At 43.4% G+C, this 12,549-nt stretch overlaps 1 protein-coding gene across 10 annotated transcripts in view; it reads left to right on the top strand.

Moving 5' to 3' along the window:
- The window catches only part of CHD7 (chromodomain helicase DNA binding protein 7), a 187,103-nt gene that overhangs the window by 85,031 nt on the left and 89,523 nt on the right, over positions 1-12,549 (top strand). The window contains exon 2 of one of the 10 annotated variants that reach the window (XM_045075760.1): positions 3,656-3,881. The exons of the other annotated variants lie outside the window; for them this stretch is intronic. Coding sequence (XP_044931695.1) covers positions 3,726-3,881 — 156 coding nt within the window. The 5' untranslated portion in view covers positions 3,656-3,725. The remainder of the gene's footprint in view (positions 1-3,655; positions 3,882-12,549) is intronic. 10 annotated transcript variants of the gene reach the window in all.

Genomic DNA, 12,549 nt, shown 5'->3' with positions numbered 1-12,549 from the left:
ACCCTCAGTGCATGGCACATGTATTCTGAGGGTGTTTGTCCAGTGTGGTATGCTGCGGCAGGTGTGGGAGAGAAGAGGTCTGGGAGCTGTGGGGAGAATGACATTCAGGAACCCCCTGTGGAGGAGACACCTCCTGGGCTGTGTCGTGTCTGACAGGTGGAAGTCAGCCGGGTCTGAAGGTCAGTGGGCAGCTGCTCCGAGGGCTCCGGGGAGGGTACGTGGGGAAGGTGAGGCTGCACGGGTGGGGCCAGCAAAGAAGCTGAGCAGTGCCCCGGGCAGTGCTGTCCAGGGGGACAGGATGTGAGCCACATGTGTCATGTAAAATTGTCTAGTCACATAAAAAAACAATAGTGATAATGATTTTATAATATTTACAAAATATTTTTTTAGCATGTAATATTTGTATATTCTTTCAACAAATACTATTTAATATATAAATCTGAATGAGATAGAGGTCGTTTCCTTTTGCTGCTGCTGCTGTTTGAACTCTTTGAGCCCTGGTGTCGTTTTACCCCTCTCAGGGCAGACCTGCCACATCACAGGTGCTTGGTAGCTGCTGTCTGCCAGGGGGGCAGCGGATGGCCTCAGCCTCAGGAGGACTGGGTTGAGAGGTAACGGGTCTGGAACTGAGACAGCAGCAGTGTGCATGGAAAGGTTGAGGAGGGGGAGTAGGACCACCATGCTGCCCTCTTGGGTACTCTGTGAGCAGTGGCTAAACTGCTGGGCTGAAGAATTCAGGAAAAAGAACACGAGATTTTTTTGTTTGTTTTCAGGAATCAAGGGGCGGGAGGTTAGGATGGTGAGTTAGGTTTTGGGACTGGAGGTTTAGAGTAGGACCTTGGACTCCGTGGCTCAGAGCTTCATCTGGGGCTGTGTGATCTTGGAGCCTGGCAGGTGGAACGGAAGCTCTGTGGCACACCCAGCACCCACTCCCTGGGCCAGCCATTTCCCCCTCTGTCCACCGCCCATTCAGGTGTCCTCTCTGGTTCTCCCCCTCTCTCTGGTTCAAGTACTCCCTTCGAGGACTTCAAGGGAAGATAGATGATCAGCCCCACACCCCCACCAGTAGATGGGTTGTGGTCAGAGCCAGCAGGAGAAACATGTATGTGTCAAAATTTGCAAACATGTTTCAACCTTCCATCTAAAATGACTGAGAAGTGTTTTGCAGTTTGTAAGCCATTAGAGTTTTAAAGTTTATTTTAAAATGTACACACTCTTAAATTCTAACTATTTTTGATACAAAGTATAATAGTTCAGCAATTCCTAGAAAAGGTACTGTTTTCATTTTTAGAGGTCAAACCGAGAATTTTCTAGGTCTCTTTCCAGGGAGTGCTTCTGTTGGGCACTGTCTCTGTGGGAATGAGATGAGTGATTGCAATGAGTTCACAGTAGAGAGGCAGTGCTTGTCGTCTGTTGAGTCTTACTTAGGATAGTCAGAGGTGAGGTGATGATCTCACCCATCCATCCGTCCATTCATTCATTCATTTGTCAGTGAATGTTGTTGTGCATTTATGATGTGCCAGTCACTGTGAGGTTGTAGAGGTATAAAAATAAGCTATTCTTCCTTTAAAAAAGCCCCAGTTACACAGGAATGTAACTGCAATGAAGAGAGAGAAATGCAGACTTGTATGGGATTAGGTACTTAATTATTTCAGGGCCAAGAAGAAAAGGGATGGTTGAATCAGGGAAAAAGAGTGCTGGAGAAGTTTGTGCAGACAGAACCCAGGCCTTGCTGAAGGACCACAGACGTTTCAGCCTTGCCTTGGACCAATCAGTCCAGTGTGCATTATGTGTGCCCGCACTCTTTAGGTCCACAGTGGCCAAAGGCATTCTTCTGGGTACCATGGAGGTGCAGCAGCTCTGAGGTGTGATGGTGGAGGGCAGGGGATGGCTGTGTAACATCCAAGTGAGGCTTGGGGAGACTCTGACATTCACTCCGTGGTTGCTCAGCCTGCGGTGTCAGTCTCCGCTTTAGGTGTTAGGGACATGTACACGCGTACGTGCACACATGCACACACTGTGTATACATAGAAACAGAAGCATAACGTGCTTTCCTTCGGGGCTGTAGTGCAGAGGGCTAGAAGGATCTCACAGTAAGTAGTCAAGCAACGTGGTAAGTAGTCCTTGGCCTCGGAAGAGTGTTTGATCAGGCCTCAGGAGGAGATTATGTTTAGTTATATTTTGAAGATTGAGTAGGAACGGGCATTCCAGGCAAGGGGGTGACACATGTGCAGGCACTAAGTTGGGAGAGAGCAAAGTGTGTTCTGTGACTGTATTTGTTAGCCTGCGCCGGCGCATGTGTTAGGTGCAGAGAGCAGAGGTGATGGGAAAGATGGAGCCGGCAAGGACCCTGGCCAGCCACACTGGGAGTCTCTGTTTTAAATGCCGTTGGTGGGAATCGTTGACAAATTGTATGAGCAAAGCAGCACAGGTAGTTTGTGTTTTCGAATGACCTCTTTATTCCCATACAGAGAGCACACGGAACAAGGTGAACCCAGTGGCAGGAGGACTGGGAAGGAGAAGTGTGGGTAGGGTCCAGTGAGGGAGAGGGACAGACAAGGTTGGGTGAGTGGGAGTCATAGTGACAGTAACCAAGATAGGAAAGCAAGCTGGTGGAATAAAGTGTGTTGGATTTTTGGGCTGCTGATTTTAAGGTGCTGAAAGAAAATCGAGTCCCAGGTAGAATCAAGTATCTGGATTTGCTGCAAATGAGTGAGGAATGGTCAATGACGAGGTGTAAGGTGAATACTGGTGTGGTAGCACAGAGGTTTCCCTTCTCCAACTTTGATTTTTTGAAAAATTTTAAAGCTCTAGAAAAGTTGAAGGAATAATGCAATGAGCTCCTGTTTGTCCTTTCCCTAAAATTGCCAAGTATTATCACTGTGTTACATTTGTGTTTGTCTGTTACTGCCTAAACCATCCTGAAGGAAGCCAAGGGAGATAGCCATGGAGGTTTTGGGTAAAGAGCTCCGAGGGCAGAGGCAGCTCATGCAAAGGGCCTTGCCTTTGTCCTTTGTTGTTTGTCTGTAAATAAGGAATCTATGCAGTTGGGAGTGGAAGAGCACAAAGGAGGATTATAGGAGATGAGATCAGGGAAGCGTCAGGAGTCCATATCATTCACATCGTTTAAGGTCTTGTAGGCCATGGCAAGGACTCTAGATTTTACTGTGAATGAAATGAGCAAATTTTGGAGGTTTTGAAGAGAGCTGTGACATAGTCTGATTTACATTTCTAAAGGATCCCTCAGACTGTGCAGCAAATAGACTGGGGTGGAGGACAAAGTTAGAAACCAGGGGTTAGTTATAGAGGATGAGGATATAGAGGATGATGTATACAGACAAGGTCTTGCAGTGCCTGGACCAGGAGATTATTGGGAGAGTGGAAGGGGCAGCCAACGGGACTTAACAGATTGGATCGAAGGAGACCTAAGTGAAGAGTCAGGGATGACTTCATGTTTTTGGCGTCTTCTGCTGGTAGAGTAATAATGTATGGCATTGGAGTTTGGTGGACAGAATTAAGGATTTGTTTCAGAATGCATTAAGTTTGAGATGCTTGTTAGGACATCGAAGTGAATATATCAAGTAGACAGTTGGATAGAGAGGTGTCGAGTTCAAGAGCATGGTCTGGGCTCAGAAAGAACTATGGGTTTCATCAGTCTGTAGGTGCTCTGTAAAGCAGTGGAACCTGAAGAAAGGAGGAAGCCTGCATGGAGCGGAGATCCAAACATGGAAGCTTGGAGCATCTCAGAAGTCTCTTGTGGAGAAGTTGACGAGAAACTGGCCAAGAAAGAGCCTGCAAGGCAGGAGGGAGAGGACTGTCCTGGAGGTGGAGATCGCGTGAAGAAGCTCGGAGTGGGAAGTTGTGTCAGGTCCTGCTGTGAGGTGAGGAGCACTGAGAGGGAGAGGAGGCATTGGAGATCACCTTGATGAGAATATTAGAGTGGCTACATAGAGCAAAGATGGCAGTGAACGCAAGGAGGAGGAAGACAACAAATATGGTCACTGTCCTGAGGATTCTGCCCAAAGGGGAGCAGAAAAGATGGCAAGAGCCGGAGGAAGATGTGGGGTCAAGTAAGGGTCGATAAATATTTGAAAAACTGAATGGGCCATGGAAGGATGCCGTAGGTGGAGAGAAGAGTGTAAAGGTGACAGGCAGATCCGGAAGTGGGTTGGTAGACAAATTTGGAGGCTAGAGCTACTTGGTTCTTTGTGGCAGACTTCTGGAAGGGGCCAGGTAGACTTCTCTGAATTACTGAAGAGTGTTCCCTGTCCGGGAGTGGCCGGAAGCCAGCCTGGAGTTTGGCTTGAACTGGTGTCTCCTGGCTCGCGAGGCTCCCAGGGCTCTGGTAGTGCCCGTCAGTGCTGCTGCAGCCTGCGTCCTCACCTGGGCTGTGGGGGGTTCGGGTCCCCGGAAGTTCCTTCCTTCCTTCCCTCAGTTCAACTCTGCCCCCCTGCCTAGAAGTGTCAGCACACTGTTTCCGGATGAGACAGCGTCAATTTCTTGGGGCTCATGCTGAATGACTTGGGGTTTTTGTTCTTTCTGCCTTACCCGTGCTTCCCCTTCCCTGTCACCTTTCCGTGGTTTATTTGGTGTGGATCTTCAGCTTCAGAGGTGTGCAGACATGAATGCATTTTGTATTCCAAACATTATTATTCTGTGCAGACGGAGATGTTTAAGACACATTACTTTAGGGCCGTTAGATTGAGCAGAAGCTAAGCTTACTGCGGGAAAACCTAGCAGATGTTACATGTCTGTGAAATGAGATTCTCTAGTATTGGAATACTGTTCTGAGAGTTTCCCTTTTTTACAGGAACGGAAATTGTACACTTCAACATTTTGTTACAGTAATTTGGGTCTATCTTATTTAATTTTGTGCTGGCTAATGCAGGTTTTCACATCGGTTTTACTCATTTTTTTGTATTTATCTGAGAAACTCTCTTAATATTTCCTTCTGAAACCATCTTCGTTTTCTAGCTCCATCTTTACAAACACTCATTTCTTTTTAAAAGACAAGTTGCAGTAGCTGTGGTTTGAGCAGGACTGAAGTCAGGCTGTAATAGCAGACCCGAGCTGCGGAGTTAGGTGGGATTTTATAGATCAGTGCGTCTGGCTTGTCCGTCTCACGGATCTTGAGATGATTGTTTTCCCACTTGATTGTTAAAGCCCCACAGAGTAAATGGTCAAACACCAACCCTAATACTGAATCCTTGGGTCCATCCTGCTGTTCTTCCTTCTGACAACCTGTCTAAAAAGAGCTGCTAGCACAGAAAGGAATCTGCCCAAGTACGCGTCTGGCGCTCTCTGTCTAATGCTGGCGTACTCAGTGGGGGCTGCGGACCCGCATAACCCTGAGGACCTTGGCCATCTGGGCCGCGACCACTCCGGCTGCCCCGCCATCTCTCTTAGTTTGGTCTTTCCTGGTTGGAGGTAAATCCGTTCTGCATGTTGTTTCCTGTTTGCCAGCTGTCCCTGGAGATGATGGTGGTAACGGATACAAAAACTTGAGAGGCTGTTCCTAAGATCATTTCTATTTACATTTCTGAGTTTGCTATAAGAGAAGCTTAAAGAGAACATCTTTAGGTTCTTGAATTAGAGAAGTGTTAGCAGACATATGATTATTATGTTTTGTAACCACAGATCTTATTATCCTAATACTTTGAAATAGTAATGTTATAAAATACCATGAAAAATCTCCACTCCTTTGTTGGTGGATGTTCTGTATTGCTGAAATGCACCATCTTATTGTGAATAGTTAATTATTTGTTCCCTCTGAATTGTACTTTGAAAGTGCAATTTATATTTATATTAAAATATAAATACTGACATTTTAGGTACAAATGAGGATTTTGTCAAAAGTCATCTCAAGTTACACATTTTCAAAACATGGATTTTTTAAATATAAAAAGTTAAAGTAGAAACAAGTTGCCTAAATATAAATTGTTACATAGTAGCCTCATTGAAGCATTTTCAAATTGTTCAAATATTTTCAAATAGACACAAGTATCTAAGAACTATAAAGAAGGCTGCTGAGTGGATGTTGACAGTAAGACACAGGGTAAATCAAACGGCAGTTTAAACTAAAACAGCTTAGTTCAGAGGGTACTGCTGTTTTATAACCATATTTAAAAATTTGTTCCTCTTTTACTCCCTCAAACGGAGTTCAGGGATATAATGGATCCCATTATAGGTAAAAGGTCTGTGACTCAGCCATCGAGCTACTCAAACTCTTGGCTGTTTTAATTGCCACCATTAAAGCTTTAGTACTTTTATCTCATAAAAATAGATATCATTGATGTAAAATGTGTGCCTGTTGAAGATACATTTGTACCTCTGCCCTGATGGTTAGCTAATCATCCATTTGTGTTTGAAGTTAGTTAGATTTTTATGCAGATGGGAACTTGACATAGATCAGTGATTTGTTCAGATTTAGTCACTTAATTAAGGAAAAAAATGCCATGTAGTAATAAGGATAATGCCTAGCTAGAATATTTTCCCAAAAGAAACTTGCTTTGTTTTGGCTTGCATTTTAACTACATTTAATTGATGGAAGGATGGTGGACTTTTCCCAAGCTTTGTCTTGAACCCAAGAGAGTAATAATGTTTCTCTAATCTAAATGCTGTGACTTTAACAATTCAAGGGAAATATAGAAGTCACTCTCTTGTGACACATCTGTGTAAACTTAACTATGGTAATTGGCAGTATTTCTCTGCCCATCTTCTGCAAAGGGGAAGATATCACGGTGTGAAGGAAACTCCAAGAACACAGCAGGAACTAAATGTTAAAATGGGAAAAGCTACTTTGTTCTGGGCTTTTCCCTCCAGTATGCTAGGGAGTCATAGTCATTCATTATTCATATTGCTTTGCACAAACAAGGTACAATGTATTCATCTAAAATGAGTACATCTCAAGAAAGTTTAAGTTCCCAATTACTATGTACACACGTATTTCTCTGTAGTATAAACAGAAGAGCAAAAATTGGTGGGGCAGTTCATTAAGTTCTTTTCTGTTCTACAGCCGTAATTACGGAATTGTATTCAGATAAGAAAAAAAAAATCTGACTTTATAAAAGGGACTCAAATCTGAAACAGTTCTGAAACTAAAACCTACCCACACAAAGCATTTGTGAGCTTAATATACATAACCAGGCTTCTGTTCTTGCCCAGCTGTGTAGATTCAATTATAATAATTTTCTCAGTTGCATAACATTGCTGTTTGTTTATTACTGCGTTATTAGTCAGTGAATGAACCTCCCTCTTTTTGACCCCTCAGCAGTGTTTATAAAATACTTAATTGCCTTGGTATCTTCTGTTTCATGTGTAATTCCAGCTGGAAGGAGTCATCGGGACACCATCCCCTTTAAGTGTTAAACAGACTGTTTCTAAAATGCAATAAAATTTCTTTTAAAATATCTGGAACCTTTAATATTGTTTGTAGTGCAGTTTCTTACATTTTTTACTTGAAATGGAGTGGTTTTCTTAGAAAAATCCTTGTGATGATCTCTATGGCAGTTAACTGTGAAACAGTGTTGGGCTCCAGCCTTCCTGAAAAAGCCACCTTCTCTGAGTCGTCTGAGCAGGTCCCAGTGCCCCCAACACTCCTTCCCTTCTCTGCACCCCACCCCACCCCACCCCACCCCATCGTTACCTTACCCCCAGCTCTCCTGCCATCTCATCCTCCTGCGTCCTGGAGTGTGGGAGCGTCAGGGGTTAGGCAGCTGGTATGATGGCTGAGACGCAGGCTCTGCAGAGAGGTTGCCTGGGTTTAACCCTGACTCCTCTTCTAACCAGCTTTTTGTGAACTTTGGCAAATGTTTTGATCTCTTTGTGTGCCTTAGTTTTCCTGTGCAATTGGATGGGGTAGTTTCCCAAGGTGCTTGTGAGCCCAGAACAGTGCTTGGCACCGAAGTTCTCAGCCTTAGCTGCAGTGACAGCTTCACAAAGGTACACACAAAGGGTGCTGTCTGTTGTTATGTGGAAGGATCAATGTCTAGCTTGAGAAGAGGGGTCATTTGTTGTTTATTGCTGTGTAACAAATTACTGCAAATTTCATGGATAAGACAACACCCCTTTCTTATCTCCTAGTTTCTGTGGGTCAGGGTTTGAGCACAGCTTCACTGGTCCTCTGCTCGGGGTTGCAGCAAGGCTACAGTCAGGTGCAAGGACTGTGTTCTCATCTGGAGACTCGACGGGGGAAGAATCCATCTCCCAGACCATTCTGGCTGCTGGCAGAATTTGTTTGCCGTGACTGTACGTTGAGGGGCTTCAGTTCTTGCTGCCTGTCACTTGGGACTGCGCTCCCCTCCTAGAGGCTGCCTGCTGTTTCTTAGCATGCTGGGTTCCCCCACTGTGGCCCCCTCACTCTGGTCACTTGCTCCCTGGGTGCCAGCAACAGAGAGTCTCTGACCTTCATAGAGAGCCCACATCCTCTTTACAAACCTTCCCTAGTTAAGCAAGGCTTATCCAGGAAAAATCTACCCTTTGAGTAACTTCAAACCAACTGATTTGGGACCTTAATCACAACTACAAAGTTCCATGACTTTTGCTGTATTCTGTTGCCTGGAAGACACAGATCCCCTCTCCAGCCGGAAGGTGGAAATCCTTCAGCCATTTTAGGATTCTGTCTCCTATAAAAAGTGAAGAAATTTTTATAGGACCAAAGTAGTTTATCATTAAGCCATTTATAGCCAACTGAATTTGCTAGACTCAGTCTCTGGGTTCTGGAGAACTTGCCTGCCTGGAGTGTATAAATTAGCTTTATCACTGACCTCCTTATAAATTGATTTTTTCCCCTCAAAGATTGTTCTATTTCCATTTCTACATGAACCCTTGGGACTGGCCAGTGCTAGAGACACACCTTCCTTTCAGTCTACTGAGTTTGACTTTTTAAATTCATAGGAATAGCATAATAAGTTACATGTAATACTGACATTTATAGAGTGGTGGAAACTTAAATGCAAACTTGGTATCAGTTGCTTTTCCAGAGCCAAACTGCATACGTTTCACCTTTCCAGTTCAAGAATCAAATTTGTTGTTGGGTATACCAGTGACAGCAAAGTGCACTGTTCGTGTACAGTAAAAAGTTACTGAAGTGAACTTAACTATTTTAGTATGCAAGTTTGGTCTTCATCCTTAAGTGTCTTTGAATAGGATTTATTTCTGCAGAACAGTTGCCCACTCTAGAAGCACTGTTTTGTGTTTTGCTAAGTTTGATCCCAGGTAAGCTGGGTTGCTTTGGGTCTGGAGGTCTGCTGCCAAATTCCAGCCCCCAGACACCTCTTTGAGAACTGCAGGCACCTGAGAGCTAACTTGAAATAAGGAAGACAAACGCCTGTGAACTGGGGATTTGTTCTGTAGCTTCTCATTCACTGAGACTTACTGAGTTGAGCCTGCTAAGGAAAACACTGTGCAAAGAGGTGAAGAAAAGAAAGAAAAAAGAAGGAAGGGAGACACAATAAAATGAACTCATTAAGGCCCCTGAGCAAATTCGTTATCTTTCCTACTTTTACTTCTAGAGAGTAATGTCTGGTAAAAGATAATACTTGATGTTTTACTTGATGATATTTGATGTTTTACACAGTGAGGAACTGTGAGCAATTCAGAACAGGAGGCTGAGGGTATGACTGTGTCAGACTCTTTGAACGGGTGTATATTTTAGTTTGCTTGTTGTAAGTCAGCTGCACCATGATACCCTGCCTTTTTTGGGCATTTCTGCTGTGGGAATTGGGTGTAGTTTTTTTGGGGAGGCAGGCCTGCTTTCCCGGGGGGTGGGGGCACCCTCGTGCTTGTGGCCCCGGAGACCTGGGAAGCGCTTCACCATTTATTGTGTTAGGCTTTGGAGTGTGTTAAATTTGAGGTGGTTTCTGTTTTTCCCCTGGCCAGAGTAGCAGTAGGTTCTGTTGGCTCCCTCTCCATTTCCTTTTATCAGAAGAACTTCAGGGATAGGAGAGTCTTCTGACCAGGAATGCAGTCTGATTACCTCTATATACTTTTTGGAAAGCTAACACATGTAAAAACATAATTCAAGTCTTGTATAAACAATTAGGCTAATTTTTCCAAGCATTTATGAAGCAGTGAAGGTACATCAAAAGTATGTTCAGTTTACATCAGTTCAACTCTATGCCCTAGGGTGTGTGTGTCGGGGGGGGGGCATGCACGCATTTGTATAAACACGTTATTTCAAGTACGTGGTCCTTAGATACAAACCTATTACTTCACCTGGTGCTTTTCCTAAGAAGTAGAGTGATGTGTTACCAAACTGGGGAAATGAACTGTGTTAGATTCCTTGAAATATAGTAGATTGAATTTTTTTTAAATCATATAAGCTATTCTTTTTAAGTGGCTTTGGGAAAATTTTCAGAGCAGGGCAGAAAGTGGGCTAATTTTCTTCCTGTTCCTCGAAAACCCCATTCATTCCCGGTGACAAAAAAGCAGATTGATTGACTTGAATTCAGCTTCTGTCCGAGAGTGATTTTGATGCTCAAAGGGGATAATGTTTGTGAGCAGCAACCTGAATGCCAGTTCCTAGCCACACTTTTATCTTTGGGCAGAAAAGTTAGTGATTTTCCAGAGCTTTAGTTCAGAGTACTAGAGCTCTCTTCTAATCCTTTGAAGGCAGAAGTCCCAAATTTTATAGTAAATTAAAAGCCATTTTAACCTGTAGATTAGTGTTAGGCTCTTAAAAGTAAGGCCTTTTATGGTTTTGGAGGAAGACAACAAGTAGCTTCCTGGGCTTGGAGAAGCCCTCCTCATCCTCTGGGCGAGTCTGAGCACGTCCCACTGGCTGGTAGCCACCACATCGGGATTACCATCCAGGGTTGGCCCCTTTCTAGCTGTGTCACTGAAGCCGCAGTTTCCTCATTTATAAAAAAGCAAGAATGTCACCCACCTCGGCAAACTCATGTGGTTATTACAGGCACTGAAGGAGAAGAAGGTTGTGAATTGAAATGCACATGTAACTGTATAGTACATGGTTGAAAAACCTCATTTGGTATCGTGTCTAGGGCTGGCTTCAGGACTTCCTGTCAGTCATGCTGTTGTCTCTCCCCTAACTCCAGGGCTATTCCTTGATGCTCTTCCCTGTCACCCTGAGTGGGGCCAGCTGGAGGCAGCATTGCAGGTACCCAGCAGGGTTCCAGCCTGCACTAGAACCCGTGTCTCCCTGAGGCCACCTCCCGCCTCTGCGGGTCATTCCCAGCAGAGTGTGACCGCCTGCACAGAACAGAGACAGGGAAAGGGAGATGGCCAGAAGGGCAGCGATGGGGTGGCCCGGAGGGAGGTATGGTGCACAGATGCCCCTTTGTCCAATGGGAGGGAGTCTGCTGTGCTCAGGGTCTCACAGACACTTGGAAAGGATTTAGCATTGGTGGAATTTCACTGCTCTGTTACTCTAGCTAAAGTGACTGTAGAAACACTACAGGAGAGCCTTACAAATGAGAGATGTAGTCTGACTGTTCTGTGGTATAGTTTTACTCCTACATAGAGGATGGGCAGTATTCAGTATCCAGTGTGAACTATTTAATATTAAATGTAACATGATTGCTTGGCTCTTTATTTTCATTATTTTGGACTCCACTTATATTCAAAATGTGTTTATAATTTAGATGCCATTAAAGTGGTTCATGTTAATTTGCAGCTATTTAAGATTTTGTTTGTATGACACGTCTATTCTAAGGGTAGATTAAAAACACAAGCAGAAAACTGAAGTTTTGGAAATGCCTTCAGATGATTTTTAAATGAGATATTTCAGCAGTAATTAAAATTTTCAGTTCTAAAATTTAATGGTTCTGAAGCACTCATAAAGATGACTCAACATTCATTATATTTAACTCGGTAATTATTTTGACTCTATCCAACAAAAATTATACAAGTCGTCTTTATATGATTATACCAATATTCCTATTTTATTCCTACCCGTGACTTAAATTGAGCATAAAAGAAACTGCCAATTCAGTGCAGCGTTTGAGCACATTTTATATAAAATTAGCTTTGTTTATAGAGTTACACGCTATATTGTAAAATATTTGATAACCACTCTTTGAGATACATAGACACATGCGCACACATACTCTCCCCACCCCAGAGAAGCAGATGAATTTTCCCCACTTTAGCTGTATTGGTATAATCCGAAGTGTATCTTGAAGAACATTTTTATTCAAGGTATAGTTAGAAAAAAAGGATGGAGTGGTTAAGTACCTTTAGGAGCACCCTGCACATTAATCCGCCACTCAAGGTAGTAAGGGCTGGAACTTTTGCAGTAAAGAAAACTACTTATTTGGTTAGCCCAGGATTCTCTAAACTTATGTGACCTGAGTCATCTTTTCATGTACAACTTTTTAATATCCAAAACTTTAAAAATGTTGTTTTACACATCTTGCCTTTCCAGTTCATATGACTCACAAACTTGATAATTATGCATTTGGGTGTTTTTGTTCATAAAGGTACTCATTCAATAAATCATTATTCCTGGAAATTAAGAATGAGCTGAATAAAACTAACTGACATTTAAAGGCTTGACCTCAAGGCCCTGACTCTAATACCAAATTTAGCCAA

This window comes from Mustela putorius, unplaced genomic scaffold, assembly GCF_011764305.1.
Source record: "Mustela putorius furo isolate JIRA1106 unplaced genomic scaffold, ASM1176430v1.1 tig00000151_pilon_pilon_pilon, whole genome shotgun sequence".
Classification (NCBI taxonomy): Eukaryota; Metazoa; Chordata; class Mammalia; order Carnivora; family Mustelidae; genus Mustela; species Mustela putorius.
This window is presented reverse-complemented; position numbering and strand designations above follow the sequence as displayed.